Source organism: Emydura macquarii, unplaced genomic scaffold (genome assembly GCF_026122565.2).
Source record: "Emydura macquarii macquarii isolate MOO-44397 ecotype Brisbane River unplaced genomic scaffold, CSIRO-AGI_Emac_v2 contig_1566, whole genome shotgun sequence".
NCBI lineage: Eukaryota > Metazoa > Chordata > Testudines > Chelidae > Emydura > Emydura macquarii.
In genome coordinates this window covers 64,919-92,728 of record NW_027131703.1, presented here as the reverse complement: position 1 = coordinate 92,728, position 27,810 = coordinate 64,919, and the positions used below count along the sequence as shown (strand labels likewise).

At 47.6% G+C, this 27,810-nt stretch overlaps 1 protein-coding gene across 4 annotated transcripts in view; it reads left to right on the top strand.

Annotated features, from left to right (window-relative positions):
• LOC137157787 (E3 ubiquitin-protein ligase rnf213-alpha-like) overlaps window positions 1-27,810 on the top strand; it is a 213,110-nt gene that overhangs the window by 136,787 nt on the left and 48,513 nt on the right. For all 4 annotated transcript variants that reach the window (XM_067555196.1, XM_067555197.1, XM_067555195.1 and 1 more), the window contains 13 exons: window positions 2,242-2,435; window positions 3,011-3,131; window positions 5,784-5,884; window positions 7,012-7,185; window positions 15,039-15,214; window positions 15,508-15,604; window positions 15,691-15,805; window positions 17,065-17,248; window positions 22,577-22,779; window positions 23,813-23,914; window positions 25,091-25,312; window positions 26,822-26,903; window positions 27,534-27,568. In XM_067555196.1, the coding sequence (XP_067411297.1) occupies window positions 2,242-2,435; window positions 3,011-3,131; window positions 5,784-5,884; window positions 7,012-7,185; window positions 15,039-15,214; window positions 15,508-15,604; window positions 15,691-15,805; window positions 17,065-17,248; window positions 22,577-22,779; window positions 23,813-23,914; window positions 25,091-25,312; window positions 26,822-26,903; window positions 27,534-27,568 (1,806 nt within the window). The remainder of the gene's footprint in view (window positions 1-2,241; window positions 2,436-3,010; window positions 3,132-5,783; window positions 5,885-7,011; window positions 7,186-15,038; window positions 15,215-15,507; window positions 15,605-15,690; window positions 15,806-17,064; window positions 17,249-22,576; window positions 22,780-23,812; window positions 23,915-25,090; window positions 25,313-26,821; window positions 26,904-27,533; window positions 27,569-27,810) is intronic.

The window sequence follows — 27,810 nt, the reverse complement described above, 5'->3', positions numbered from 1 at the left end:
CTCTGAAAAAGATTTGGGGATCATAGTGTTTATTCAGCTGATCATGAGCACCCAGTGCGATGCTGTGGCCAAAAGAGCTAACAAAATCCTGGGATGCATAAGCAAGGAATCTCGAGTAGGAGTAGGGAGGTTGCATTACTTTTATATTTGGCACTGGTGCAACTGCTGCTGGAGTATTGTGTCCAGTTCTGGTGTCCACAACTCCAGAAGAATGTTGATAAATAGGTGAGGGGTCAGAGGAGCGCCACAAGAATGATGAAAGGATTAGAAAACCTGCCTTATAATGATAGACTCAAGGAGCTCTATATAGCTTAACAAAGAGAAAGCTATGGGGTGACTTGAGTACATGCTATAAATACCAACATGGGGAACAAATATTTGATAATAGACTCTTCAGTCTAGAAAACAAAGGTGTAACAACATCCAGTAGCTGGAAGTTGAAGCTAGACAAGTTCAGACTGGAAATAAGGTACAAAATTTTAACACTGAGGGGAATTAACCGTTAGATAATTTATTAAGGGTCATGGTGGATTTTCTATCACTGGCAATTTTTTCAATCAAGATTGGATGTTTTTCTAAAAAGTCTGCTCTAGTTCAAACAGGAACTAATTCAGGGAGGTCCTATTGCCTCTGTTATGTAGGAGGGCAGATTAGATGATCACAGTGATCTCTTCTGGCCTTACAATCTCTGAATCTAGGAATCCTCAATGTATTTCCCTGCTTCCAGTGATGGAATCCATAGAATCATAGGGTTAGAAGTGACCACAAGGGTCATCTAGTCTAACCCCCTGCCAAGATTCAGGATTTGTTGTGTCTAAACTATCCAGGACAGATGGCTGTCCAGCTTCCTTTTGAAAACCTCCAGTGAAGGAGCTTCCACGACTTCCCTAGACAGTTTGTTCCATTGTCCTGTTCTTCTTACAGTTGGGACGTTTTTCCTGAGATTTAGTCTAAAACTGCTATATTGTAGTCTGAACCAAATGCCTATTGTCCTGCACTCTGCAGCAAAAGAGAACAACTTTTCTCCATCTTTTTATGGCAGCCTTTCACATATTTGAAGACAGTTATCGTGTCCCCCCTTCATCGCCTCTTTTCCAAACTAAACATACGCAGTTCCTTCAGCCTTTGCTCATATGGCTTGCATTCCATCCCTTTGATCATCTTTGTCGCTCACCTCTGGATCCTTTCCAGTTTCTCTACATCCTGTCTGTACAACGGTGACCAAAATTGGATATAGTACTCCAGCTGAGGCCTAACCAGCACTGAGAAGAGTGGTATTATCACCTCTCATGACTTGCATGTTATGCCTCTGTTAATGCAACCAAAAATTGCATTTGCTTTTTTTGCAACAGCATCGCAATGTTAACTCATGTTGAGGTTGTGATGCACCACAACTCCCAGATCCTTCTCAGCAGTGCTGCTGCCAAGCGACACGTGCTTTGTATAATATAATATTCATTGCGTTAGGAAATTGTCACTACTGTTTTAAGCAGCTGGTTTTGTTTGACGCAGTTGTGGTCTACATTTAACCAGGAGCTGTTATCCAAACCAAAATGGCTTATACCTGTCATTGTCCTGTCCACAATAACAAGCTAAATCAGGTTAAATCCCAGACAGCTTGAACTAATTTAAAACCATGGTTAAGGGCCTTATCTGACTCCCCTTGATGTCAGTGGGAAGGTGGATTGATTTCATGAGGAATTAGATCAGGCTTAAAACTTGGTTAGGTAAGAAGATTCTCAGCTCAGGGCAATTAGTCTTGAAGAGCAGGGGGAATGATGTCCTGTGGCACTCTGTTACAATCTGCACTGCTTGTAAACAAATGTGGGATTTCTTTCCCTCCTTTCCACTAAAGTAGTGCTTCTTCCTTTGCCTTGGCAGCTGGATGTATAGCACACTGGCTTAGTAGTTGTGATTGTATCTTGGCCCCTGCTCCTGTCTTGCCATTAATGGGGTTATACCTTTAGTTCTCAGATGGTAGGGATCTTTGCTGTGGATGCTGAATAACCAGAGCTCAGTCCCTGCTGTTGACCACATCTTCCCTGAGAGTACATGTGTGTGCGCGCATATGTATGTGTGTACAGCCACAGGTCATTCCTTCATAAACTACAGTTGTGTTGCATCAGCTCTTCAGCAAGAGATACTCCTGGCTTGTTGTTTTATCTCCTCTTTGCCCACCACCCAGAAACAAGATGGCTAGCTCTGAAACTCAAATGAATTTGTTTTTAAATGCCATTTTAGTTTGTGGCTCTTGATGCTGTGAACATCATCCTGAAGCAACTGCAGCCTACAGAGAAGGAGCTTCTGCCATTCAATGCCTGCCTGACCTGGCTGAAAAGAATCAAGTCCATTAAACACACTCTGGAACTGATCACTTCGGATGACTACCAGATGAGACTTTACCCTAACAAAGAGGAATTATTGAACAGCATATTGTAAGTGTTACCTCCACTCAAAAAATTATGTTTAAGTATTTTAAAGAATATAAACTTTTTAAAAACATGTAATAGTCAAAAAATTTTCTGTGAAAACTGTTTTTTCCGAGACAGAAAGATGGACTTTCCATTAAGCAAGGTTTTTTTGTTTTTTTTTTTGGGGGGGGGGGGCAGAAAAAGTCAATTTGCTGAATTTTGCTGAATTTATACAGAAAAACTTGAAAACTAAAAATTTTCCAGCAGTTTTCAGCCGGAAAGCAATCAAAAACTTCCATATCCCACCTAGGCTTTCCTAGCTTTATGCAGACAGAAGAAGAAAGGACAAAACGTGTTTCCCTTTGATTCCCCTTTGTATCTGCTTCCCCTTCCTTTTGTAATCTATCCTGAGCAGCCAGGAAGGACCCTCCCTTACTGCAAGCCATCACACCTAGCCCTGGGGGATACTGTGAGCCAAAGGACCTGTTTACATGTTCAGTTCCAGGTGGCCAGTTTTGTCCAGAGATGTGGGAAGAATTATTTTTTCTGGCGGATAAGGTGCAGTTACTCTTAATGAGGTAGTTCTCTCTCTTTTTCAGACACCAATGGAATTGCACCAACATCGTTTATTTGCTCATCGATCACCTGCTACACGATGAAACCAACATGAACGAGAAGCTGCTAAAGCTCGTTGTGAAGCAGTTTGTCTTCCTCTGGAATGTAAGTGTATAAAATAGCACCCCACTGCTCCTTTGAAACCGCCTGGAACTAGAGGTTACAACCCCTGGACCCCAGGAGAGCTAGGGAGAAAGACAGCTGGAAGAAATTTTTCATCCAAAATTTTTTCTGGAGAAAAATGCAGATTTGGCAATACCAAAATGTTTCCTGAATTTGTGTCTGTTTTGCCAAATTGTTTCAGTGAGAAAAAAACTAAAAAGAAAATAATTGGGGAAAAAATCAAAACATTTAAAAAAATTTAAAATTAATTTAAAAAATCAAAACAAGCAAGTTAAAGAAGTATGGGTTGGATGAATGGACTATAAAATGGATAGAGAACTGGCTAGAGCATAGGGCTCAACGAGTAGTGATCAATGGCTCCATGTCTAGCTGGCAGCCGGTCACAAGCGGAGTGCCCCAGGGGTCGGTCCTGGGGCTGGTTTTGTTCAACATCTTCATCAATGATCTGGAGGATGGGGTAGATTGCACCCTCAGCAAGTTTGCAGATGACACTGAGCTAGGGGGAGAGGTAGATACCCTGGAAGGTAGGGATAGAATACAAAAGGACCTAAACAGACTGGAGGATTGGGCCCAAAGAAATCTGATGAGGTTCAACAAGGACAAGTGCAGAGTCCTGCACTTAGGACAGAAAAATCCCATGCACAGCTACAGACTGGGGACTGATGAGTTAGGCAGCAGTTCTGCAGAAAAGGACCTGGAGGTAACAGTGGATAAGAAGCTGGATATGAGTCAGCAGTGAGCCCTGGTTGCCAACAAGGCTAATATCATATTGGGCTGCATTAGTAGGAGCATTGCCAGCAGATCGCGAGAAGTGATTATTCCCCTCTATTTGGCATTGGTGAGGCCGCATTTGGAGTATTGTGTCCAGTTTTGGGGCCCCCACTACAAAAAGGATGTGGAGAAGTTGGAGAGAGTCCAGTGGAGGGCAACAAAAATGATTAGGGGGCTGGAGCACAAGACTTATGAGGAGAGACTGAGGGAACTAGGCTTGTTTATCCTGCAGAAGAGAAGAATGAGGAGGGATTTGATAGCAGCCTTTAACTACCTGAAAGGAGGTTCCAGGGAGGATGGAGCTAGGCTGTTCTCAGTGGTGGCAGATGACAGAACAAGGAGCAACGGTCTCAAGTTGCAGTGGGGGAGATCTGGGTTGGACATTAGGAAAACGTTTTTCACTAGGAGTGTGGTGAAGCACTGGAATGGGTTACCTAGAGAGGTGGTGGAATCTCCATCTTTAGAGGTTTTTAAGCTGCGGCTTGACAAAACCCTGGCTGGGATTATTTAGCTGAGGTTAGTCCTGCTTTGAGCAGGGGGTTGAACTAGATGACCTCCTGAGGTCCCTTCCAACTCTATGATTCTATGATTTCCGTTTTTTGGTTCCAAATGACTTTTCCATTTCAAAATTTCCTTTAATTTTACTATTTAATACAGTTTTTAAAAATTAAAAATGGTTGAAATCAAAACAAAAATGTTTCAACTTTCTCCAAAATGTTTTGTTGAATACTAAACAATTTCTTTTTTACTTTTGTTTGCCAAAAATTTTGAAACATTTTGCTTTCAGTTTAACCTGAAGTTCATTTTTTCCCCAAATGTTTTGGAATTGCCAGCAAACCGAAAAATCCATTGTTCACCCAGCCGTAGAGAGGATTTCTGTGCTCAGGGGATTCACCCAACCTTGTCCTTCACCCACATGGGACATGGTGTCCCCACAGGGGTTCAGGAGGTAGCCTGCAAGTGGCCCAAGTTGCATTGACCCTGCACATGACCTCCCCCACAGACCATCCCTAGCCCCGTGCAGTGATATTATACTCAGGTCCGCTACTATCCTCACCCCAGAATTAGAGCATTGCATAGGACAGAAAGTCTGTTTGGCAAAGGATTTAGAGATTTGGAAATTTGGCTTCTTCCCAAACTAGAACAAAAGCTGAATTTTTTTTTTTTTTTTTTGAAATTTCCACAAGGAAAAATTTGAGGGGAAATAATTTGGTAGTTTGAGGTTGATTTAAATGTTTTCATTTTGATTTTTAATAATTTTGGCATTAGTTATACAAAATATTGTATGGGTGTTACAGTGTAAAATATGATGTCCAGGTTTCAGGATTTTGATTTTCTGAGGAAAAAACAAGTTTTTTGCAGGAACACAGACAACATCCATTAAAGTTTTTCTTTAGTCAGTAACCGAATTTTTTGTTGAGAACATCCTTCCTCACCTGTTGTGCCCAGCAATGAATATGTGTGTGTAACATTAGGAACCCAAGTTTGCAAAGTTTGGCCCCAGGTCTCTCTGCAACCTTAATTCAGCCCCCCTGTGCCTCTGCATTATGATACAGTCTTTAATTACATGATCATGTGTGATGGGTTCTGTCAGACTCCTGCCTCATTCAGTGCACAGGATGGACAGTGAATAAGGGAGAGTATTTAAGGCTCTGGGCTGGAACTCAGGATCTAGTCTAGGCTCTCCCACAGACTTCCTATGTGATGTTTTACAAGACTATCAGAATGCATGCGCTAAAGAGGCAGAGTTAAGGTTGAATGGACAACCTTGATTCTGGCATAGCCTAACTTTTGAGTGCTTGCTTTTGTGAATGTAGCTTTTTAAACATTTCTTTTGACATTCATTATGCTTTATGTTTGTAGTTACTGTACAAAATTGAAGATCATAAACCAGCAAAGATTTTTGAAGTTGTGACAAAAGTGCTGAAGAGATGCAGCAACAATGCTGCTACCATCTACCTTGTGTAAGTTGAGCAAATAACCAAAAAGATCATTGTGGGTAAATTTTCAACAAGGGCATCTTTAGCAGGCAATATGTCTATTAATTACCCTTGCAAATTAACACAATATTGTCAGGAAATAAGCTCTTTCCATGTACCATGGCATGCCTAACACAGCATTCAGTGCTGTGCCCAAATATACGCAAAACATTTTGGATTATGTACCATGGGTGTGAACAATTCCCCATCCTCTGAGCGCCCCCATGAGGCTGGGCATCTTAACACCAGTGTTATTGTCCTTCTTCTCTCGGGCCCCTTAGGACTCCACAACAGGCTTGCTTGCCTCTAAAATACTCCTCCTTGGGGCCAATGTATTACAAAAATCTAGGGTAAAAATCCAGAACAAGAGTCTCAAAACATCGTCCATTTATAACCTGCAGAACATATAGTCCTTAAAATCCCATGACAGCAGTGTAGCACACACCACTCTCTGGCATCTTCCATCACACCAGGGCTCTTTGTCAGTCCTCTCCAGTCCTTCTACCAGGAAAACCACCCCAGGCCTTCCACCTGGAGTGCAACCCTACTTTTCCCAGTGGGAACTCCCCCACCTCAGCCTCACTGCTGGGAGATCATCCCCCCAGGAGAGCATCCATCACTTCCTGTTACATTGACTTTTTCCAGCTCGCCTGGGTGGTGATGTCAGTGGGTAAGCCCCTCCTCTGCTCTCCTTGCCTTCAATCCTCTCCAGCTCTCTGGCCCTGGCCCGCTGGCTTGGGGAGGTCAGCTAGCAAACCTCTCTGCTGCTCCCCTGCCTTCAGACTTTCCCCAGGAATCTCCTATCACTTCCCTCAGGGACTTCCTCCCTCAGGGTCTGATTCTCCCAGATCCTTTATAGCCCCAGGTTCTGCTCTGCGTTTTAATTGGCCAAATTGGAAGCACCTGTTCTGGCAGAAGGGAGCAGGACCTGCTTCATTTAAAGGAGCCAGCCACCCTCTGACAGTCGGACTTGTGTATATTGTCATGGAGCTTTGGCCCAGCTATGCAAGTCTTTATTATTATTTATGTATTTATTTATTGACTCCATAAGGCACAAGGCAGTGGAGAATCAGACCCTGTGAATTGTATCTTGCTTTTGTGGTGTCTTTCAGGAAGGGCGTGAATGAGTGCAAAAGTTGCCAGAACGAGATCACTGATCCAGCTGAGTTGCCCTGCGGTCACATTTTCTGCACACAGTGCATCCTGGAGTGGAACATCAGGCAATGCAAGATCTGCAAGGAGAGCGTCCCTGAGAATTACATGCCCACTGCCTCCCAGATCACCAGGTATGGTACAGTCACTAGACTCTGTTATTTGGGAGACTTGTTTAGCAGTAATAGTCCCGCTAATCTCAGTTCTATCTTCGAGTGATTGCTCATATCCATTCCCATTTAGGTGTGTGCGCGCTCCGTGCACAGTTTCCCAGAACTTTTTTGCCCTTAGCAGTCCCGGTAGGGTCGGCTCAGGTGCCCCCTGGAGTCCCGCGCCCATGTCGTGGTACATAGGACACTGCCGACCCCACCGGCCCCCAGTTCCTTCTTTCCGCCCGTTGACGGTTGCTGGAACATTGCCTCTTGCTTGCAAGTCGCAAACCCTTAGCTACCTTTGCTCTTCAAACCGAGAAAACTCTTAGTAGATACTTAGAAAAGCCCTCAGGGGTTTTTCTCTCTCCGCGTTGGGTCATGCCTGGCTCAACCGGATTCAAACCGTGCACCGAGTGTGCCAAGCCGGTCCCTGTGAGTGACCCTCACTCACGCTGCCTCCGGGAACAGCACCGCAGGGACAAGTGTAAGATCTGTAAGGCCTTCAAGCCGCGGACCCAGAAGGAGAGAGAGGTGCGACTGAAGGCGATTTTGATGGAGTCCGCTCTACGCCCGGACCCCGGACCAGCGCGGTCATCTGCGGCACTGAGCGTCTCCTCGGTGCGGAGCGCTCTGCCGGCACCGACTTCGTCATCTAAGGCGCCGGCACCGAAGCACCGCAAGGAATCAGCGCACCGGGACTCCTCCGCACCGCCGCTCAGGCACCGGGGGAGTCCGGAGATGCCCCAGCCACGTGCCGTTGAGTGTACTCCGGCACCGGCATCTCCGCGCAAGGAGCTCTCCCCGACTCCTCGGAGTGGGGCAGAACCCTTGCAAGGGCCGTCGACGCCGGAGGCGTTCTCCGCGGCACGCGCCCTCATGGGCCTGCCCACGCCTCCGTCCCACCCTTGGCTGAGGATGGGACCTGCGTCTCGGGGTAAACCCGCAATGGGTGGACCCGGTGGGTGGCAGAGACAGGAGTTGAAGTCTCCCCCCAGATGGCCAAGGAGGGTTGAGAGTGCGGGCTCCCTCCCAGCTCCGGCACCGAGTCGAGTTCCTTGACGTCACGGCACCATGGGAGGTCGAGGAGCTCACGGGGGACAACGACTCCGTCCTCCGTAGACAGCCCGGCTCGGCGCCGCAGCTCTCGGCACCGGTCTCAATCCCCGGCACCCAGTCCGGCGCGGATCCCGGTGTCTTCGGTGACACTGCCAACATCATCGGCACCGCCACCACCACCGCCGGCTTTGGCTCTGCCAGCTACTTCATCGCCAACTACGGCACCGGCGTCCTTGGCACCGCTGCAGCCGGCACCGCTGTCTTCGGCACCGACACTCCCGGCACCGACGCGCAGCCCATCCCGCGCTCGGTCCCGATCCTCTCGCCGGCACCGACGGCATCGCTCCCGATCTCCAAAAGGGGGCAAACGCTGTCGCAAGTTGTTAAGAGGGAGGAGACGCTCGGGCTCGAGCAGCTCCTCTTCCCGCCGGCACCACTCACGATGGCACCGATACTCCTCGTCGTTGTCGAGTTCACGGAGCTGCTCCCCCAAGCCCAGGAGCAAACGCCGTTCCAGTGGGTCCGGTTCCAGATTGCGGTACCGGGCAACTCATTCGGCACCGATGCCGGCTCAGGCTTGGCCCCAGGGACCTTGGCAGTGGCCTTACTGGGGCCCCTGAGGTACACAGGTGGCACAGCCGACGGCTTCGCTCAAGTCATCGGCGGCACCGCCACCGCCTCCTCCAGTGTCCCACGCGGGAAGGGATCATCCCTCGGATGAGGGATCAGATCCGGAGGAAGGCCCCTCCGCAGGGCCCCTTCCTCAGTCCTCCTCCTCATCCCCCGATGATGTCACCTTCCGGGGTCGTAAGGGCCCTTGGCCAGACTTTCGAGCTCACCAGGACATGCTTAAAAGAGTCGCTGGCAACCTGGGATTAGACCTGAAGGAGCTCTCTGAGGAGGAGGACCCCCTATTTGGAGCCTCAGGGATGGTAGGCCCATCTAGAGTGGCCCTCCCTATCCACGAGAGGGTGCTCAAGGTGGCCAAGTCCCTTTCTCAGACTCCAGCCTCGGTTCCTCCCACGGCCAAGGGAGCCGAAAAGAAGTACTCCGTCCCTATGGAGGGGGTGGAGTACTTGTACATTCACCCGGCACCGTGCTCTCTGGTTGTCGATGCAGTCAACCAGAGAGAGAGACAAGGGGGTCAATCCAACACCCCAAAGAATAAAGACTCCAAGAAACTGGACCTCTTTGGCCGCAAGGCCTATACAACGGTGTCTCTGCAGCTGAGGATCGCCAATCATCAGGCGCTCCTAGGGAGGTACAACCTCAACCTATGGTCCTCGCTGCAGAGGCTCGCCGAGGTCCTGCCGCAGGTCCTGTCACAGGACAAGACCGCGGATTTCATGGTGGTGATAGAAGAAGGGGTTGCAGTGGCAAGAGCAGCCCTAAACTCTTCTAGTGACGCGGCGGACGCCGCTAGTCGGGCCATAGCATCGGCCATTACTACGAGGAGGGCCTCGTGGCTCCAGTCTTCAAGTCTGTCCCAGGAAGCCCAGCGTACCATCCAGGATCTTCCCTTTGATGGAACCGGACTTTTCTCGGACAGGACTGACGACAAGCTGCACGCCCTCAAAGACTCGAGGGCCACGCTACGCTCCTTGGGGATTTACACCCCTCAGGCTGCAAGGCGTCAATCTCACCCTCAGGGCCAGCGGCAGCCTCAACTACCACCGAGGCAGCCCCCCAGACCTGCTCAACCCAGGAGGGGTCGGGAGAGGTTTAGAGGCCCTAACCGCCGTAATCGTTCGGGGTCTTCGGCGGGGACCCGTGGCTCGAACAAGGGCCAGAATAATAAAAAGTCCTTTTGACGTTGCGCAAGGGGATGGTATTCTTACTTACCCCCTGCCTCTCGACCGACCCTTTGCCCACAGATTGCGACCGTACTACTCCCACTGGCAAGGTGTCACTTCGGACCAATGGGTCCTTGGTATAGTCCGCAGAGGCTATGCACTTCAGCTCACGGCCTTCCCCCCAGATTCCCCTCCTGTCCGGCCCCTCCCCAGGGACCCAGCGCACGAGCACCTCCTCACTCAGGAAGTCTGCTCCCTCCTCCAGGGAAGGGGACAGGGGTTTTACTCCCGGTACTTCTTGGTCCCCAAGGCCAAGGGAGGCCTGAGGCCCATTCTAGACCTCCGCCGTCTGAACAGGTTTATCAGACGTCTAAAGTTCCAGATGGTTTCCCTGGCCTCGATTATCCCTACCCTAGATCCAGGGGACTGGTATGCGGCCCTTGATCTCAAGGACGCATATTTCCACATTTCTATTCTCCCAGGACACAGAAGGTTCCTAAGATTCATGGTAGCTGGTGGCCACTACCAGTTTACAGCCCTGCCTTTTGGTCTTTCGTCTGCCCCCAGGGTTTTTACGAAATGTATGGCAGTGGTGGCAGCGCATCTGCGCCGCAAAGGAGTCCAGATATTCCCATACCTGGACAATTGGTTAATTCGGGGCAGGTCCTGGGTCCATGTCAGGAACAGCCTGGAACTCACGTGTGCAGTTTGCACTGATCTGGGTCTGCTCATCAACGAGCAGTAATCCATTCTCACCCCGGTGCAGCGCATAGAGTTCATTGGGGCCACGCTAGACGCCACCCAGGCCAGAGCCTTCCTCCTGAGACCCCGCTTTGAGGCAATGGCTGCCTTGATAGACGACCTTCACAGGTCCCCCACGACGACAGCCAGGCGGTGCCTGCAGCTGTTGGGACACATGGCAGCCTGCACGTATGTGGTGCGGTTAGCTCGCCTCAGACTCAGGCCTCTTCAGAGGTGGTTAGCCTCTGTGTACACCCCAATCAGACATCCTCTCAACAGGATAGTCACTTTACCCCCACCAGTACTGACCTCCCTGCTTTGGTGGAAGGATCCGGGGGAGGTGTTGAAGGGAGTTCCCTTCAGGGAGATGGTACCGTCGGTAACCTTGATCACCGACGCCTCAGATGTGGGGTGGGGAGCGCACAGCACGGGCAACCTCAGTACCCAAGGGCGCTGGTCACCAACCGAGATCTCCCTGCACATCAATGTCAGGGAACTCAGGGCAGTCCGCCTTGCTTGCAAGGTCTTCCTCCGGTTCCTCCAGGGCAGAGTGGTACAGGTCCTAACGGACAACACGGCAGCCATGTTCTACATGAACAGGCAAGGGGGAGCACACTCCTCGGTCCTATGCCAGGAAGCCATGTTGCTCTGGGAATTGGCGGTGAGGCACGACTTCCATATAGCTGCCTCTCATCTCCTGGGGGTCAGGAACTACGAGGCAGACCGCCTCAGCAGATCGTTTCTTCCCTGACACGATTGGTCTTTACACCAGGAAGTGGTGGATTTTGTCTTCCACAGGTGGGGAGTTCCCCACCTGGACCTGTTCGCATCGGCCTGGAACAGGAAATGCCCGAGGTTCTGCTCGCTCCGAGGGCGTGAACCAGGCTCTGTTTCCGATGCGTTCCTGATAGAATGGACGGGGGCCCTCATGTATGCATTTCCCCCCGTCCCCTTGCTATCCAGAGTCCTCTTGAAAATCAAGAGAGACAGGGCAGACATCATACTGATAGCCCCAGCCTGGCCCAGACAGCACTGGTTCAGCATGTTGCTGGACCTGTCCATAGCCACGCCTCTGCCACTTCCAAGGCGCCACGACCTGCTTTCCCAGGACCAGGGTCGCCTGCTCCACCCGGACCTGGACTCCCTCCACCTGACAGCGTGGAGACTCTATGGCTAACAGAGGGAGAGAGGGCCTGCTCCATGTCAGTGCAGCAGGTCTTACTTAACAGCAGGAAACCTTCCACCCAATTGGTATACAGGGCCAAGTGGAAGCGTTTCACGTGTTGGGCTCAGTCCCGGGGCATTCTACCGTGCTCCTCGCCAATCCAGGCGATTTTGGAGTACCTCCTTCACATGAAGTTGCAGGGTTTAGCCCTGGCCTCTCTCAGGGTACACCTGGCGGCCATCTCGGCCTTCCACCAGTCGATGGAGGGCAGATCCCTGTTCTCACACCCCATGTCATCTATGTTCCTTAAAGGGGTGGAGAGGCTATATTCCCAGGTCCGTGACCCGGTGCCTCCCTGGGATTTGAACCTGGTCCTCCCCATGCTGACAGGACCCCCCTTCGAGCCCCTGGCGACATGCCCGTTGCTTGTACTCTCATGGAAGGTGTCCTTCCTGGTGGCCATTACGTTGGCCAGAAGGGTCTCTGAGATAAGGGCCTTAACCTCAGAGCCCCCCTATACGGTTTTTTACAAAGATAAGGTCCGACTGAGACCCCACCCGGCCTTCCTCCCGAAGGTGGTATCTCAGTTTCATTATAATCAGGATATTTTCCTCCCTGGGTTTTTTCCCAAACCACATGGTTCGGGGGAGGAACAGAGATGGCACTCTTTGGATGTCAGACGAGCTTTGGCCTTCTACCTAGAGAGGACCAAGCCCTTCCGGAAATCGACGCAGCTATTCGTGGCGGTGGCGGACCGGATGAAAGGCTCACTTGTCTCCACCCAGTGCATCTCCACCTGGATCACCACCTGCATCAAGACCTGCTATGAGCAGGCAAAGGTACCACTTCCAGGGGCTGTAATGGCGCACTCGACCAGGGCCCAGGCCTCATCGGCGGCCTTCCTGGGAAGAGTGCCCCTGCAGGACATCTGCAGAGCAGCGACCTGGTCGATGGTGCATACCTTTACGTCCCACTACGCCATCGTACAGCAGGCGAGGGAGGACGCGGGGTTTGGCAGAGCCGTCCTAGCAAGGGCGGCACAACGTTAACTCCTACCCGCCTCCAGGTATGGCTATCTAGTCACCTAAATGGGAATGGACATGAGCAATCACTCGAAGATAGAAAACAGGGTTACTTACCAGTAACTGTTGTTCTTTGAGATGTGTTGCTCATATCCATTCCGCACCCACCCTCCGTCCCCACTGTCGGAGTCGGCAGAAAGAAGGGACTGGGGGCCGGTGGGGTCGGCAGTGCCCTATGTACCGCGACATGGGCGCGGGACTCCAGGGGGTGCCTGAGCTGACCCTACGGGGACTGCTAAGGGCAAAAAAGTTCCGGGAAACTGTGCATGGAGCGTGCACACACCTAAATGGGAATGGATATGAGCAACACATCTCGAAGAACAACAGTTACTGGTAAGTAACCCTGTTTTATTGATGGTGTGTCCAGAATGACTGCTTTTGTTCAACACACCTCCACTAAATTTTGTTTGGCACACGTCCACTAAATTTCTTTGAGTTCTTAGAAAAATGGACCACTCCCTCTCCCAGATTATAGATGGACATAGCTCCTCGTTCTGCTGGAGGATCCATTGGGGTAGGTCTGTCCATAAACATTGACTTTAATGGGACTCTGTGCATGTAGGATCTGTGCACACTGATCTGTTTGCAGGACTGGGGACCAGGATTATAAATATCTGAAATTGCAGATTATAAATGGGGGCATTCAGTGCTGTTTCCCACTCTGGCCCCTTTGTAAAGCTCCAGTGGCACAAAGTGGACTGAAAGCAGGTGCATCTCCACAGCTGGGGATTCCCCCAGTACTGGGGAGTCCCCTGATGGCATAGAGCTGATGTAGAGTAGCATTTTCAAAAATGCCTATAGGATTTAGGTACCTAAGCCCCTTTAAAAATCATGCATTTGAAAATAGTATATGTGGCTAGCACTGTGGCACGCCTGGCCTTGCAACTAGTGCAGAGGCCATTCTTGGGGGCAGGCAGCTGGCAGAACGTCCAGCCCTTAGCGTCATAGACAACTGAACAGTTCACAGGCAGCCCTAAATAGTGCTGAAGGCCACTGGCTTGTCTCAGAACCAGAAAACTGCAAATGACTTCTTTGTGCTTCCCTCCTTACCTTCACACAGTGATTACAGCATGCGTTGGAGGTTAGAAACGAGGACTCCAGTGTTAGGGCTCATCTTTTTCTGATTTTGGGTAATTATTTTTAGGAGCCAAAAATGGATTTTTAAGCATTTTCCTGGAATTATGTCATTATGGCAGCTGTCAACAGGTGGCGCTGTTAACACACACCTTTTCAATTCTAGGGACCATGGTGTGTGTTGTTGTTTTGGGATAATGCAGAGTTTTGGGTAGGGGGAATTGTGTGAGCAACAGGAGAGATTTTTCTATCTTCCTGGGATTTTGTTCAGAGCGGAGTGCCTCCCTGGGGACAGGGTGATTGGTTTTGGACTGATATTCCTGAGAGAAAGGGATTCCCTGCAGAGTGACCATCTCGTTCCAGAACTGTGGTCTATAGTGTAAATAAACCAAGTTACACACACAGCCTACCCAGACCTCTTTTTTTGCAGAGGGAAGGGGGACAGAAATAAGTGATAGAATCTGGCAATGATAACTCCAGGTGAATAAAGTTGTTTTGCCCAGAATGTGGAATAATTCATATCAGGCAGAAATTATTATTGACTTCACAGGATCAAGTCAACCCTCAGTACACACTCAAATCCTCTTAACTTTAGCAGGAGTTATAGGCATGTTTCAGCACAGAGAGATTTATAGACTGATAGATTTTTGATCTCACACAGTGATTTCTACATCTAGTGCATCACTTTGGCTTGAGCTAGAGCAGGTGTTTTAGAAATGCATTCAATCTTGATTTCAAGACTTCAAATGATGGTATTTCCTGTGGTAATTTGTTCCAATGGTTAATCAGCCTCATTGTTCAAAATTTTTGCCTTTTTTTTCAGTCTCAATTTATTTAGCTTCATCTTCCAGCCTTTCTGATTTTGTCTGCTACATTTTAGATTAAAATAGTGACATTTAAAAAAAAATATTTTTCTCACCTTAGGGAGGCAGTTGCAAGTCACAACAAATTCAGGAGGAAGTGCAACTCTTTCTTTGTGGAGTTTGTCGGTAGTTACTGTTTTGGGGACAAAATCCCACCATCTGCAGAGATCATTGAACAACTGATTAAGTTTGTGGCCTGCAAACCTTCTAACCCAGAACATCAAGAGGTTCGAAAGGGTGAGTGATGTGTGTAACACAGGCTTGATACTGCTTTCCTACTATTCAGATATCCTGAGTCAGGCCCCAAAACTCAGGAGAGTAACTTTAAAACCTGAGATAAAACAACCAAACAATAAATATAAGTTTCTTTTTATTTGCCTTCTGGTGTTGGAGCACTTAGGGCCAATTGACACTAGCTGGAGATCTGGCCCATTGATTCCAATGTAACTTTGGCCAATTGATGCCAGGTGGGGATCTGGTCTCATGTGCTCAATAAAAAAAAAGTAATCCTTTCTACTCTTTGATTTAAGTGTACAAACCAACAAGTGACTTGTCGCCCTTTGAAGAGTGCATGGACCCAAGTCCTACTGTCAAGTCCTCCCTTTTGAAAATGCTGCTCCGATGCAGGTTGGTTCCAGTGCTTCCTTGCAGCCATATTAACTATATTTCACTCACAGATCCCCATTTTATATGTTCTGTCCATTTCCTCCTAGACTAGACGATGTGAAGGAACACCTGGAAGGATATCTCTCCAGGATGGAGGAAGTGCTAACTTTAAATCAAAGCAGTTGCGATGATTTCTATTTCATGGTAGTTTGCTGCTTTGAGGTGAGTCACATGAGGGAGTGTCTGTGGATAAAGGTAGATGTTTTATTACCTCCATAACAACTATGTTAAAAGAATTTTATTAAGTTTGCAAAGTCAAGTACTCAAATGTTAGGAAATGCTAAAATTAAGGTTATCTGTGCCATCTTCGCTTGGTCCCCATGTGCTCTGGCATATGCGTTATGATACAGTCTGCAATTACATAATCCCATACTATTTTTTCCATGGAATCCCTGCCTCATTCAGTGAATGAATATTTACTCAATCTTTTTATTCTTATTATTTATTTATTTATTTATTTATATTATTTTAGTGCCTAGGAGTATTAGTCATGGACCATGGTCTCATTGTGCTAGATGCTCTACAAACTTGTGTAGCCCAGCCTTATTCTCTGCACACTATCCAGATCCTGCTCTGAATACAGAACTATTAATTCTATGGTGCTCTCACTAGAATATCAGAGTGCTTCACAAACATTCATGAATTGATCTTCACTACATGCTGGTTAGATTAGGTGATATTATTATCCTCATTTTACCACCGTTGAACTGAGACATAGATTGATTACGGCCAATTTGTCAAAAGTCTCCACTAATTTTGGGTGCCCAATTTGAGATCCCCAGGGCCTGACTTTTCCACGTACTTAGCATTTTTATAGCATTTTATATGTTCATGGCACAGCGCCCGTTGACCTCAGCTGTAGCTGTAAATGCTCACACTTCTACAAGTCAGATCCAGGTATCTCCCGTTGGGCACCCAGAAAAGCAGAAACATACGCAATTAATGGCCAGTTCTCCCATTTTCAGAAATAAATTTGGTTCTTAGGAGCCTAAATCTTACTGCCTAAATCACTTAGAAGCCTAACTCCCATAGACTTTGTGACTTTTGGCTACTTTTGAAAATCACTGGCACTTTTGAAAATTTTACCTGTAGGCTCATAGGAGCTGGGAAGCAAGGAGAGGGGCAGGAGCAGAGGGGAATAGAAGATGCGGGGAGGTAGAAACAAGGTGGGGAGAGGCGATGGGGGAGCAAGGCAGGAGCTTTTACCATAAGGCTATTACTTTTAATCATTGGCATGGTTTCAAAATGACTAAAACAATTTTATTTTTTGTAGCCTTTAAGATTAATGGGAGGACGTGGGGGACAGGAAGGGAAAAGATGAGTCACAAGAATATAGACGGCCCAACCAACTGCATCCTCTTTACACAGAGGTACTATCTATTCACTACTGTACATTTTTTTAAATTCTCTCCCTTTTACAGGATTTTGTGTATTCCTCCTTTCAAGAAGATGCCAGCCAGAATTTGGAGCACTTGTTTTCCATTGCAGATCTGTCTGCTCCCAGCTCTGCCACTGTCATCAGGATTGAAAACCTGCAGTTGATTGCTAAGCTCCGACTCTCCATCAGTAACGTTGCAGCTGTGCTTGGCAGAGAGCTGCCAAGTGGTAAGTGGAGGTTCTAATGGTTTTCCAGTCGTGCTAGACATCAGGGAAGATTGGTTAGAGAACCATATAGCTCCATGGATGTTGTTTGCATTAAGGGTTGTGTTTGTCCAGAGTAATTTCTAGAGCTGATCAAAAAATTTTCAACTGAGCAGTTTTCCATTAGAAAATGCTGTCCCATCTGAATTGAAATATTTTGGGGGAACATGTCAATTTTGATGAAATTTTCAACAGAAAAGTTTTGAAATCTTTTGAAATTGAAATGGAGCATTTTATTTTTGTCTTTTTCATTTAGTTTCATTTTGACTTTTATCTTTTGTCTCAACTTTATCATTTCATTTCAATTTTCTCATTTTGACTTTCATATATTATATTACATTACATTATATATGACATGATCAAAAGATTTCATTTTGATCATTATCAAACGTTTCATTTCAATAAGGTTGTTTCGATGTGTAACCCTTCTGCCAGGTGGAGTCAGCCGTAACAAGGGCTGGGTTCAATATCTAGGGGTTCCTTTTCACAATACAACACAGGACCAACTTGAGCTCAGTTGCAACATTCACACTATAGGAACTCTTCTATATAAATTTGATATAATAAAGGCAAGGCAGTGAATATATAGTAAAGGGAAGCTATCCCCATGGGCTAGAGCCCTCACCCAGTAATCTGGGGAAATTACACACCACCCCGGGCGTCCCACTCACACTTGTTGTCCTTGGTCATCGAAGACCCAGAGTTTAGAGGTGCATTCACACGAGTTCACCTCCCACCAAGGGAGTGGAAGGCACCGAGCAATGACTCAGCTGTCGCTCCACCATTGTCCACTGACTCTGCCACTGCTCGCTCTGCCGTCAGCCGCTTCATTGGCCGCTTGCTCTGCCACTTCTCTGTACATCGTCGGGTGCTCACTCCCCCAGCTCACTGGGCTGTCAGTCACTCTGTCAGCTGCTCACTCCTGCGTCAGCTGGTCTGCCATCGTTCACTCCACCACTGCCCTCTCTACTGCAACCTCTGGAATGTCTTGAGGTCCCACCACTTCACACAGCTCTCAGTGATTTGGAGGGGAGCCTCACTGCTAGTATAGGCTGAGCAGTCTTTTTCACCAGAGATGCTGTCCCATAGCAACTCTAATGCTTAGACCTGGTAATCAATGATTTCAGCTCTATTGATCCAAAACAAAAGACTCTCAATTGAGCCTTAATCAGCTCTATCAATAAACAGGGGGGAGCGGGAAGGGCAAATGGTGTCTAGGACCCTTAGGCAGAGCCCACACCACCAGGTAGAGGCACCTGTCCTCACGCTCTCACCTCTCCAGTGGGCTTTGGCACCTCTACCCCCTGCTTAGCAACTGCAGTTTAGTTGAGGGTGAACCCCTCCATCAGGGAATGCCAAGCACATGTAACCCTTCTGCCAGACCGCGTCGGCAGCAGCAAGGGCCGGGTTCTCTATCTAGGGGTCCCTCTCAATGATACAACACCAAACTGGCTCGAGCCCCCACCCAGTCACCTGGGAAATTACACACTATTCCCTGGGTGCCCCCAAAGGGCAATACTTCCCTTCTCCCAAGCACAGAGTCTGAGTGTAGAAAGAAACTTTTTAATAGCAAAAGAGAGGTAACACAGCACTGGTTTGGGGAACAGTGCAAACAGAATTCATGAACTCAATGAACCAAACCCCTCTCAGAGCACGGGGCGTGTCCTTCGCCTCTCCCTTCCTTCTTCCCCCTGTACTGAATGGCGTCGGTTGCAATGTCCACCTCTTGGGGGTGGCTCCACACCCTATGCCGCTCCTGTCTGACACAGGCTTGACCAGGCCCCCTCTGCTGCTGTCTCCTACCGCCTTCGGGCCTTTCTGAGTCCCCGACCGTTGGCAGCGACCACGCCTGTTTCCCACCGACCGCTGGTTCTGACTGCACTTGGCTCCCACTGACTGCACCGGACTGGCACAGACTGTGCCGACCCCTCTGCCAATCGCTGACCCAGCTGGCACCAACTGTGCCAGCCTCTCCGCCAACTGCACCGACACCGACTGTGCTGGCCTCTCCGCCGACCGCATCAGGCTGGAACCGACTGTCCCAGCCTCTCACCAGAGTAGCCTGGTGCTCACTCAGCTCTGTTAGTTGTCAGGCAAGGTTTCCCAGATCCTCTACTGGTTCAGCTCTTAGTGATTTCAGCTCATGGGTAAACCTTCTGCTGACATACAGGCAATGTCCCTGCTTTCAAGAAACAAAAGATTCTAAGATGAGTCATTAATTCTATCTTTTAACAATGGGGAGAGAGAATCACTCTATGCCTGGGGGCAGCCCTTAAGACTACCCCCCCCCCCCCCCCGCTGTTTCCAGGCTGAAACATCTGGCTGCCACCCTTGTGGAGGTCTGTTTAGTTTAGGGTGCAGATTCTATCATAACAGACTAAGCACAGTTTTGCTGATATCTGTTCATACAATTGAAGGACACATTTCATTACCCCAGCAGTTAACACAAAAGTGGTTTGTAGCCCAAACCCAGCCCTGCTAACCATTTCCCATTATGCTCAGCACCTAGGTAAGTTATGCTAAATACTTAATTATACTCATGCAGATACAACGCCCATGCAAATAAAGTGCCCCCCTTTCAGCTGCTGAGCAGGGAGAGTGTCACTGAGACACTCAGACCTGGCTTACACACGGTTCTGCTGCTCTTTATTCACACAACAAGGATAACAACCCTTTATTTCCCCTGCACCCAATAACAAAGTTGTGACCCATCCCATGCCCACGGCAGCCACCTGATAATTCCAAGGTCAGTGCAGGCTGTAAAAAGAGAGAAGATTCTCCCAACACTGGTGGGTGACACTGAAGTCAGGCTTCCTAACCAGCCACAAACTGCGCTTCTGAATCCCCACAGAAGCCAGTATACAAACACACACAGGCCCCTTTACTGCATTTCAGTTTCTGGCTCCCGATTAGCCACTGGGTCCAGTAAAGAGACCAGTTATTTAAACTTTATGCTCTTTACTAAAAAGATTCCCTCTGACCCCAAAGGATCAGGCATAGCACCAGATCAATATAAGTTTGGATCTTACCCAAAATATCACACTGCCAACCAATCCTTTAGTAACTAAACTAAAGGTTTATTGCAAAAAGAAAGAAATAAACCATAAGAGAAATGTTAAAGGATTAGAGCAATCAGATACATACAAATGATTAAAAGTCCATATACATCAGGTTTCTGGAAGAAATGTGGAGTTTGCAGGCTTGTATAGTTCCTCTGGTGTGCACCCAAGCTCTGGATGGGTCTCAGTCCTTTGTTTCACAGCTTCAGTTCAGTTGTAGATGAGCTGATCCACAGGTAAGTTGGTACCTGAAGCTAAATCCTGGCTGAAGACAAAACGGATTCCCCAGGTCTCTGCCTTATATACCCTCTGGCCCTGGCCATGCTGTTTGTAGAGTTTTACAGGAACTAAAATGGAGTCCAGAGCCACATGGACCAGTCCTGGTGCCTCATCAGGCATGCTGCTCATGGAATTTTACAGGAAATGGAGTTCAGAGTCACATGGGCAAGTCCTGGTGACTCATCAGGTATATCCCTGGCTTCTCCCCCTGGGCCCCATGCACCTGGGAATGTCTTAATGGGCCATTAAGCAGGCTATTGTTCTGCAGCCATCCTGTCTGAGTTGTTACTCAGACAGCACAATTTGAAATGCTGATGTATCAAACATATCCATAACTTCCATCTCACATATAACACCTGAACATAAACATCATCTTAGCACATTATAGCCTTTCTAACAGTACCTGACATGGCATATCTCACATGAATTATTATGATTTTAACATATTGATGTTAAACCATATGTTAAATGCTCCCCCCCATCTAACCAGCGTGACAAAAGTGACTTGCAATCCAGCACCAGCCAGAAGTGGTCATTTGGGCAAAACATCTCCATCGTGCTATGCACCTAAGCAAAGTGGCTGTGTCTATGCAAACAAGGTCAGCTCCTGAAGTCCTTTTCCCCAGCTTTTCACTAGATGTCAGGGAGGAGAGCTCATTCAGACCCTGCTTTCAGCAGTTTCTGAATTGGAATATTTCATTACATGAAATATTTTGAGATTTTGGCTTTTTCTCACAGTTTGTGACCAAAACAAATGTAGAAATATCAGAATTTCCCACAAAACAGAAATTGCATTTTCCAACTAACTATTACCATTACTGAAAAATATAACTTTAAATGGCAAGATATGCAAAAGTGTGTGGTACCTACAGAAGCAAATGTCCCATGTTATTTCTACACTGACAACGGCAAAGTCGCCGCCGTCAGATTGACCTTTCTGGATGGATTGAGCAGTCAGTGAAGACCCGTTCAATCAATCCAGAAGTCAGTGCAGTAAAACCACCCCCTCAAGTGGCACAGTGCAGTGAAGACGCCATACAGAACAGAAGCACAGCAGTCGACAGGAGTTACACAAGCTACTCTGCATAGCTTGCATAACTCCCGTCAACTGCTGCCGAATCTCCAGGTAAGTGTAAACCAGGCCCCACTTCTGTATGGACAGCACCCTTAGCCAGCTAACTTTAGTGAAATGATCTTTCCTCTTAATTTCACTTAGTATGAAGTCACAAAATTAAAAAAGACAGGGTAAAAGTTTCTTAAAATGAGTTCTAAAAATATTTAAATCAAGAATGGATGTCTCTTACTCAAAGCTCCGCTCTAGCTCAGCCAGGAGTTATTGGGTCAGCTGCAGGAATTGTTGGGGGAGATTCTCTGGCCTGGGTTATTCATAGATTCCCAGCTCAGAAGGGACTGTTTTGATCATCCACTCTGACCTCCTGTACAACACAGGCCAGAGAATTTCCACAAAATAATTCCTAAGCAGATCTTTTAGAAAAACATCCACTCTTGATTTACAAGATTATGTAGGAGGCTGGACTGGATTGGACACAATGGGCACTTTTGACCTTAAAATCTGTAACTCCATAAAAGTATCTGACCTCTCTGAATGCTGTGGGCTCTACTGGACCAAACTCACTGTTGCCACAAAACTAATGGTAGGCACATTTAGTTCGAGAGGGTGAATTTTATCCACGAAGCAATTTTCCATTAGGAGGTGGTATTGCATTTTATATCTGTCAATCTTCACTTCAGAAGGGTTCATGTGAGGTCTATTCCTTCTGGGTCAGATGAATCGTATTTATTCAAATGGGATCTTTCTTAACTTTCTCCTTTTCCCTTTTTCTCTTAAATAATATAGTAACATTACTGCAAGGATTTCATTGTGTATGAGGTTTGAACAGTTGTTCAGCAATACTACATTGTTTTGGGGCTAATACTGAACTCTGCTTGGCAGCTGCAGGCCAAAATACATGGACCAGTGCAGAGAAACAGTCTGAACTTGTAAATTCAATGAAAAATCTGGTTGAAAAGGCCCAAACACCATGGCCTCAAATATTCCTTATAAGAAATCTTTGTAATTTCTATGGGCTGAACATAATGCAGAAGATTCTTCAGCAAGAGCAGTGGATTTTACCCAGCGGGATTGAGATTTCACAGGTAAGCTGCTTCCAAAAGCGACAGAATTTTAGGCTAACAGAAATAGTATGAATGGTTTGCATCTCTTGTCTGTGGGATGGTAGATTCAAGAGATCTGTATTCACATGAAAGCAATTTTGTACTTCTTGCTAAGCAAAAAATTGTTCCAAAACACACGGGATTTGTAAGATATTACCTTTGTGCTTTTGTGTTTTACTTTCATGATTTTGGTATTTGGACTGAGAGCTCTTTGTGGCAGGGACTGTCTCTCAGTACGTCTGTGCCACACCTTGCACAATGGGGCACTGATCTCAGTTACTGTGGGCAAGTCTACACGTCAAAGCCCCAATGCAGCTGCCCCGCTGTAGCGCTTTAATGAAGATGCTGTACACTGACAGGAGAGAGCTCTCCCTTCGGCGTAGTTAATCCACCTCACTAACTGGCAGTAGCTAGGTCGGCGGGAGAGGCTGTCCGGCCGACATAGCACTGTCCACATGGGGGTTAGGCCAGTATAACTACGTTGCTCAACGTTGTGGATTCTTCACACCCCTGAGCAACAGTTACACCAATATAGGTCTGTAGGGTACACCAGACCTGTGTATCTGTGTAGCATCCAACACACTGGGGCACTGATGTCAGTCACTATGTGTCTGGCCAGCACCTGGCACCTGGCCAGTCAAGAGCTGGGCTTCTAGACACTAATCCCCTGCTTGCTTGGAGTGGCTCTCGATCCCCCTCTAGTACTGGTTAGGTCCTCTAGAGAATGATGAACTTGCTACAGGCCTGGCTAACACAAATGCCTTTTAGCTCAGGCAGTAAAGGCTCATGCATTAAGCTCTAGAGGGCCCAGGTTTGATTCCTGTGCCAGTGCCCCTGTGTGGGTCAGTGTCACACAAATAATAAAACACATGTAAAACATTTTGATTAGCCTTCAAATGTAACTGGTTTGACAGAGTTCTTTAGCAACCTCAGTGTAGAATGCTATGCCTTAATAAATAAATACATAAATAATACATAAACAGCTTCTTTATAACACAACTATTTATTTCTTTAGGACATAAAAATCAACTCAAATACACCATTGATGCTTGTGACTCTAGACAGAGCCAGAGGCCACATTAAAAACACAGATTCTGAAGAAGCCAAGCAACTAACAGTGAGTGTCTGTTGTATTATTGTAAGCAGGGGCATGGTCCCGCTATTGTGGGGAACTTTCCTGGCTCATCCACTACCCCACCTGATTTTTCTGGCAAAAGGATGTGAGCCCTCGCTCCCACTCCGTTTATTCAGAGGCCTGCCTGACCTCGAGGGCTCCCCTCCCACTCTCCTGGTTGGTGGAGTCCTCATAACCCCAGCAAGGCTGGGCCCAGGTTTCCTGAGGCGCTAGCCCCCCAATCTTGTTGTAGTCACTTAGGGCAGGGGTTTGGATGTCCCCACTCCAGGGTGCTCTCTCTGTACTAGACAATTACCTGACCCACTGATCAGTGCATATGGTTCAAAATAAATACAATTTATTAAACAGCAATGAATTTAAAAAGAAAAGAAAAGATGAGAAAGGTAAAAGGGAAACACCCAACGCCGCCCCCTAGCACAGGGGCACCACACACAGCATCTCTGGGGTGTCAGACACCCCAGGCCTTTGCCCAGTCTGTGTCTCACACACCCCAGGCCTCTGCCCATGCCCTGGCTGTGCGGTAGCGATACAGAGACTCAGACATTCGCTCTGGTAGTGCCCACACGCCCCCAGGTTCTAGGGGCAGGGCCTTTCTCCCCAGCGTTGGCCCCCTGTTGGAGTCACAATCCCCTTCCAAGTCTGGCCTGCGCAGTCTCTTGGTTGGTGGCATCTCCCTGCGCCATGCCCTGCCCAGGGTCCCCCTCGCATCCCAGCTGTTCACCACACACAACTACAGACAGCTCCAGCCCCAGCCCCCGCTTCACTCTGCTTCAATGTGGCTTGGCTTGGCTATGCTCAGCTTGGGAGACAGCCACCACCGTTTACACCCGCGGAGGATCTGCCACATAGGACCTGAATGGGACGTAATTGGTGCCTACTGTAGTTATAGGGAATGTGCCTGTAAAGGCTGAACTTCCAGACTGTCAGGTGAGATGCTATGAATCTCTGTTATCACAGCCAGTTGGAACCAGACATGGAACAAAGCAGATCTCTTTGCAAGCTTCTATGCACTGAGTGATCACTGAACCCTACACCTTGGTCTTGTGCTGGATTTCACCCTGGTTATGAAACGTAACAGAGATCGGTGTGACCCTCTGGAGTGAAATGTGCAAAGTGACCCCATTAAAACCCTCTCTGTTTTATCTGATTGTCATTTAGGCCATCACAAAGCAAATGGAGAGTATGCTAGAGAGCAAGGCATCACCATCCACCGAAGAATCTGTGGAAAACAAATTGGGAAATATCATGAGTGACGTAGGCAGCCACGAAAACGCAGCCTTGCTGGAAGTGGTGCTGCATACTGCTCTCACACTGACCCTGTCCCAAAACCCACTCACCGAGCTATTCAAATCCATCTGCTTCCAGCCCAGCACTGTCAAGGTGAGTCAAAAGCAAAGAGTTATTGTAGTGTCAGTGACCTGTAGTGTCAGTCACCTAATCCCCTTTATGTCTATGAACCTAGCACTAAATGGGAACCATTTCTGTCTGCAGCTTTTGAGTGTGGGAGGAACTTAAAATCTGTTTCTAGAAATACAGATATATTTGAAATCATCTGAAATCATGGCTATCATGGTACATGTCACCTGCACCATACTTTGCTTTTGGGTCTCATCCCTTTCTCTTAACTTAGTTGCTAACCGGAGACTTTGAATTTTCTATTCCAAAAACCCCCAAAGTCACTATTGCATTTTTCTCTTTCTACAATGACAAATGCTGGCAATATGTGCACATCAGCAGCTGCCTTAGGTTCTGGAGACTCCAGGGAAATAGTATTGATAGAATTTAAGGCCAGAGAGGACCATTATAACCATCTAATTTGACCTCTTGCATGACCCAAGACAGAGAATCTCATGCGGTTATCACTGTTTGGAGCCTTGCATTATCCATCTGCATGTCTGTCCATCTATCTGTGTCTGTTTGCAGTGAAACAGTTTCTTAATGTCAGCTGATAAAATTAGATTTTCCTGTTGAAATCAAAAGGGAAATCACAGTCTCCACAAGTCATTGGGCCAGATGCAGGAATCGCTGGGTGAAATTCTCCGGCCTGTGCTATGCAGGAGGCCAGGCTGGATGGTCAGAAAGGTTCCTTTGGGCCTTAACATTGATGACTTTCCCTTTGTGCTCATCTGGCTAGTTTCCCAGGTCAGGGCACCAAATTCCTGGAGGAAGAATACTGCCTTTGTTCAGGCAGAAAAAGCCATGCAGCAGGAGGAAATGAAAACCTGTACTTGGGATGAAAGGGGAGAATTTGTTATGAAGTTGGGTCAGTGTAGCAGAAACAGCTCTCGTTATTTACAGAGTGCCACAGAGGGGTGTGGCATGTCAAAAGTAAATAAGACACACCCCTTATGGGAACTGATCTGGCTTAGCTGGCAACTTGCTTTGGAGGTTGAGGACATTGACAAGCAGATTTTGCTTTATGATTTAAGACTATTATTTTATTACTCATTCAGAGAGGCTGAGTCACTTGGGATCAGGCACTAGACTGAGACTCAGGTTTCCTGGGTTTTGTATCCTGCTCTGCCACAGACTCCCTGGGTTACTGAATCTTTCTTGTTCTTAGTTTCTCCTCCCATCTCTTGTCTATTTTATATTGTAAACTCATTGGTGCAAGGATTGTCTCTGTGCAGCGCCCAGCCCAGTGGAACCCCGATCTCAGTTGCCGTGTGTCTTTGCAGTGCCTGGCACAATGGGTCCCTGATCTCAGTCACTGTATCTGTGCAGCGCATGGTTCATTGAGGTTCTGATCTTAGTCACTGTATGTCTGGATAGTGCCAGGATCCAACCCTATATCTCCCGAATCCCCATCCAGTGCTCTATCCACAAGCCCCTCCTTCCATGCTGGGCCAGTGCTGTAATAAAAGTGTCCAACTTTGATTTGTTTACAAGGGGAGCTACCTTCCAACCATGCCAGGTGACCTTCTCTTTGATGTGATGAATTGGAAAAACACTGCCTCAGAAAAGCTGTGGAGTAAGTGACAGAAAAATGTTATATCAATATTTTTTCAGGCTGCTTTTAAGTGCCCATTATTGTAATACCATGTTTGCTTGCCAGGAGGTAGTCATTCAACATAAGCCTAGTGGTGTATGCATACAGAGAGAATCCTGTGCCACCTCCTTTCCAAGCCCCCAGGTGGAGAAGTGGCAGGGAAAAACCAGGCAAGACTGGGACAGAGCTGAGTCCAACTGATCCTTGCTTGACAGAAACATATCCTGAGACTGTAGAAACTGGTCTTAAAGCAGAGCAAGGTTAGGGCAGGGTCTGGCAGCCTTGGTACAAGGGATGGGTAAAGGCTGCTTAAAGCCAACTGAGTGCTTCCAATCCAGTCCTGCACTGATGCATTTCAGAATGACCAAAAATCTGGTTTAGAATGTTGTTTCACAAGGTTATTTTTTACAGAAGGAGGAAATTTGGGACTAGGTCCCAAGCTGGTGCAAATGAGTGGGGCCAGATCCCCAGCTGGTGAGAACTAGGTGTCACTCCACTGGAGTCAGTGGGGCTGTGCTGATCCATCGCGGCTGAGGTTCTAGTGCGTATTCATTACTATTGTTTTTGTGAGTGTATCGGTAGCCGACTGATCTGATTCCCTCTCACACACAGGATGCCAATGTGGGCAGATCTGGCGCATTGAAAATGTAAGTGTCTCTCCTAGGTATTGTTCATTGTGGATGTTTCTTCAGCCTCTTGCCGCGTCTGTCTCTCTGGAATGTACATGTAGGATTTCTCAGGACAGGGCTGCTTGGCACCAAGACAAGGATCCAGAGGCCCACGCTGACTCCAAACCCAAGCTCCCCTACATAGAAATATGCATGTAAATTGGACCTAAACCTTCACATTAGGGCTGATGTAGTGTCTGGGTTTGAGAATCTCACCACCA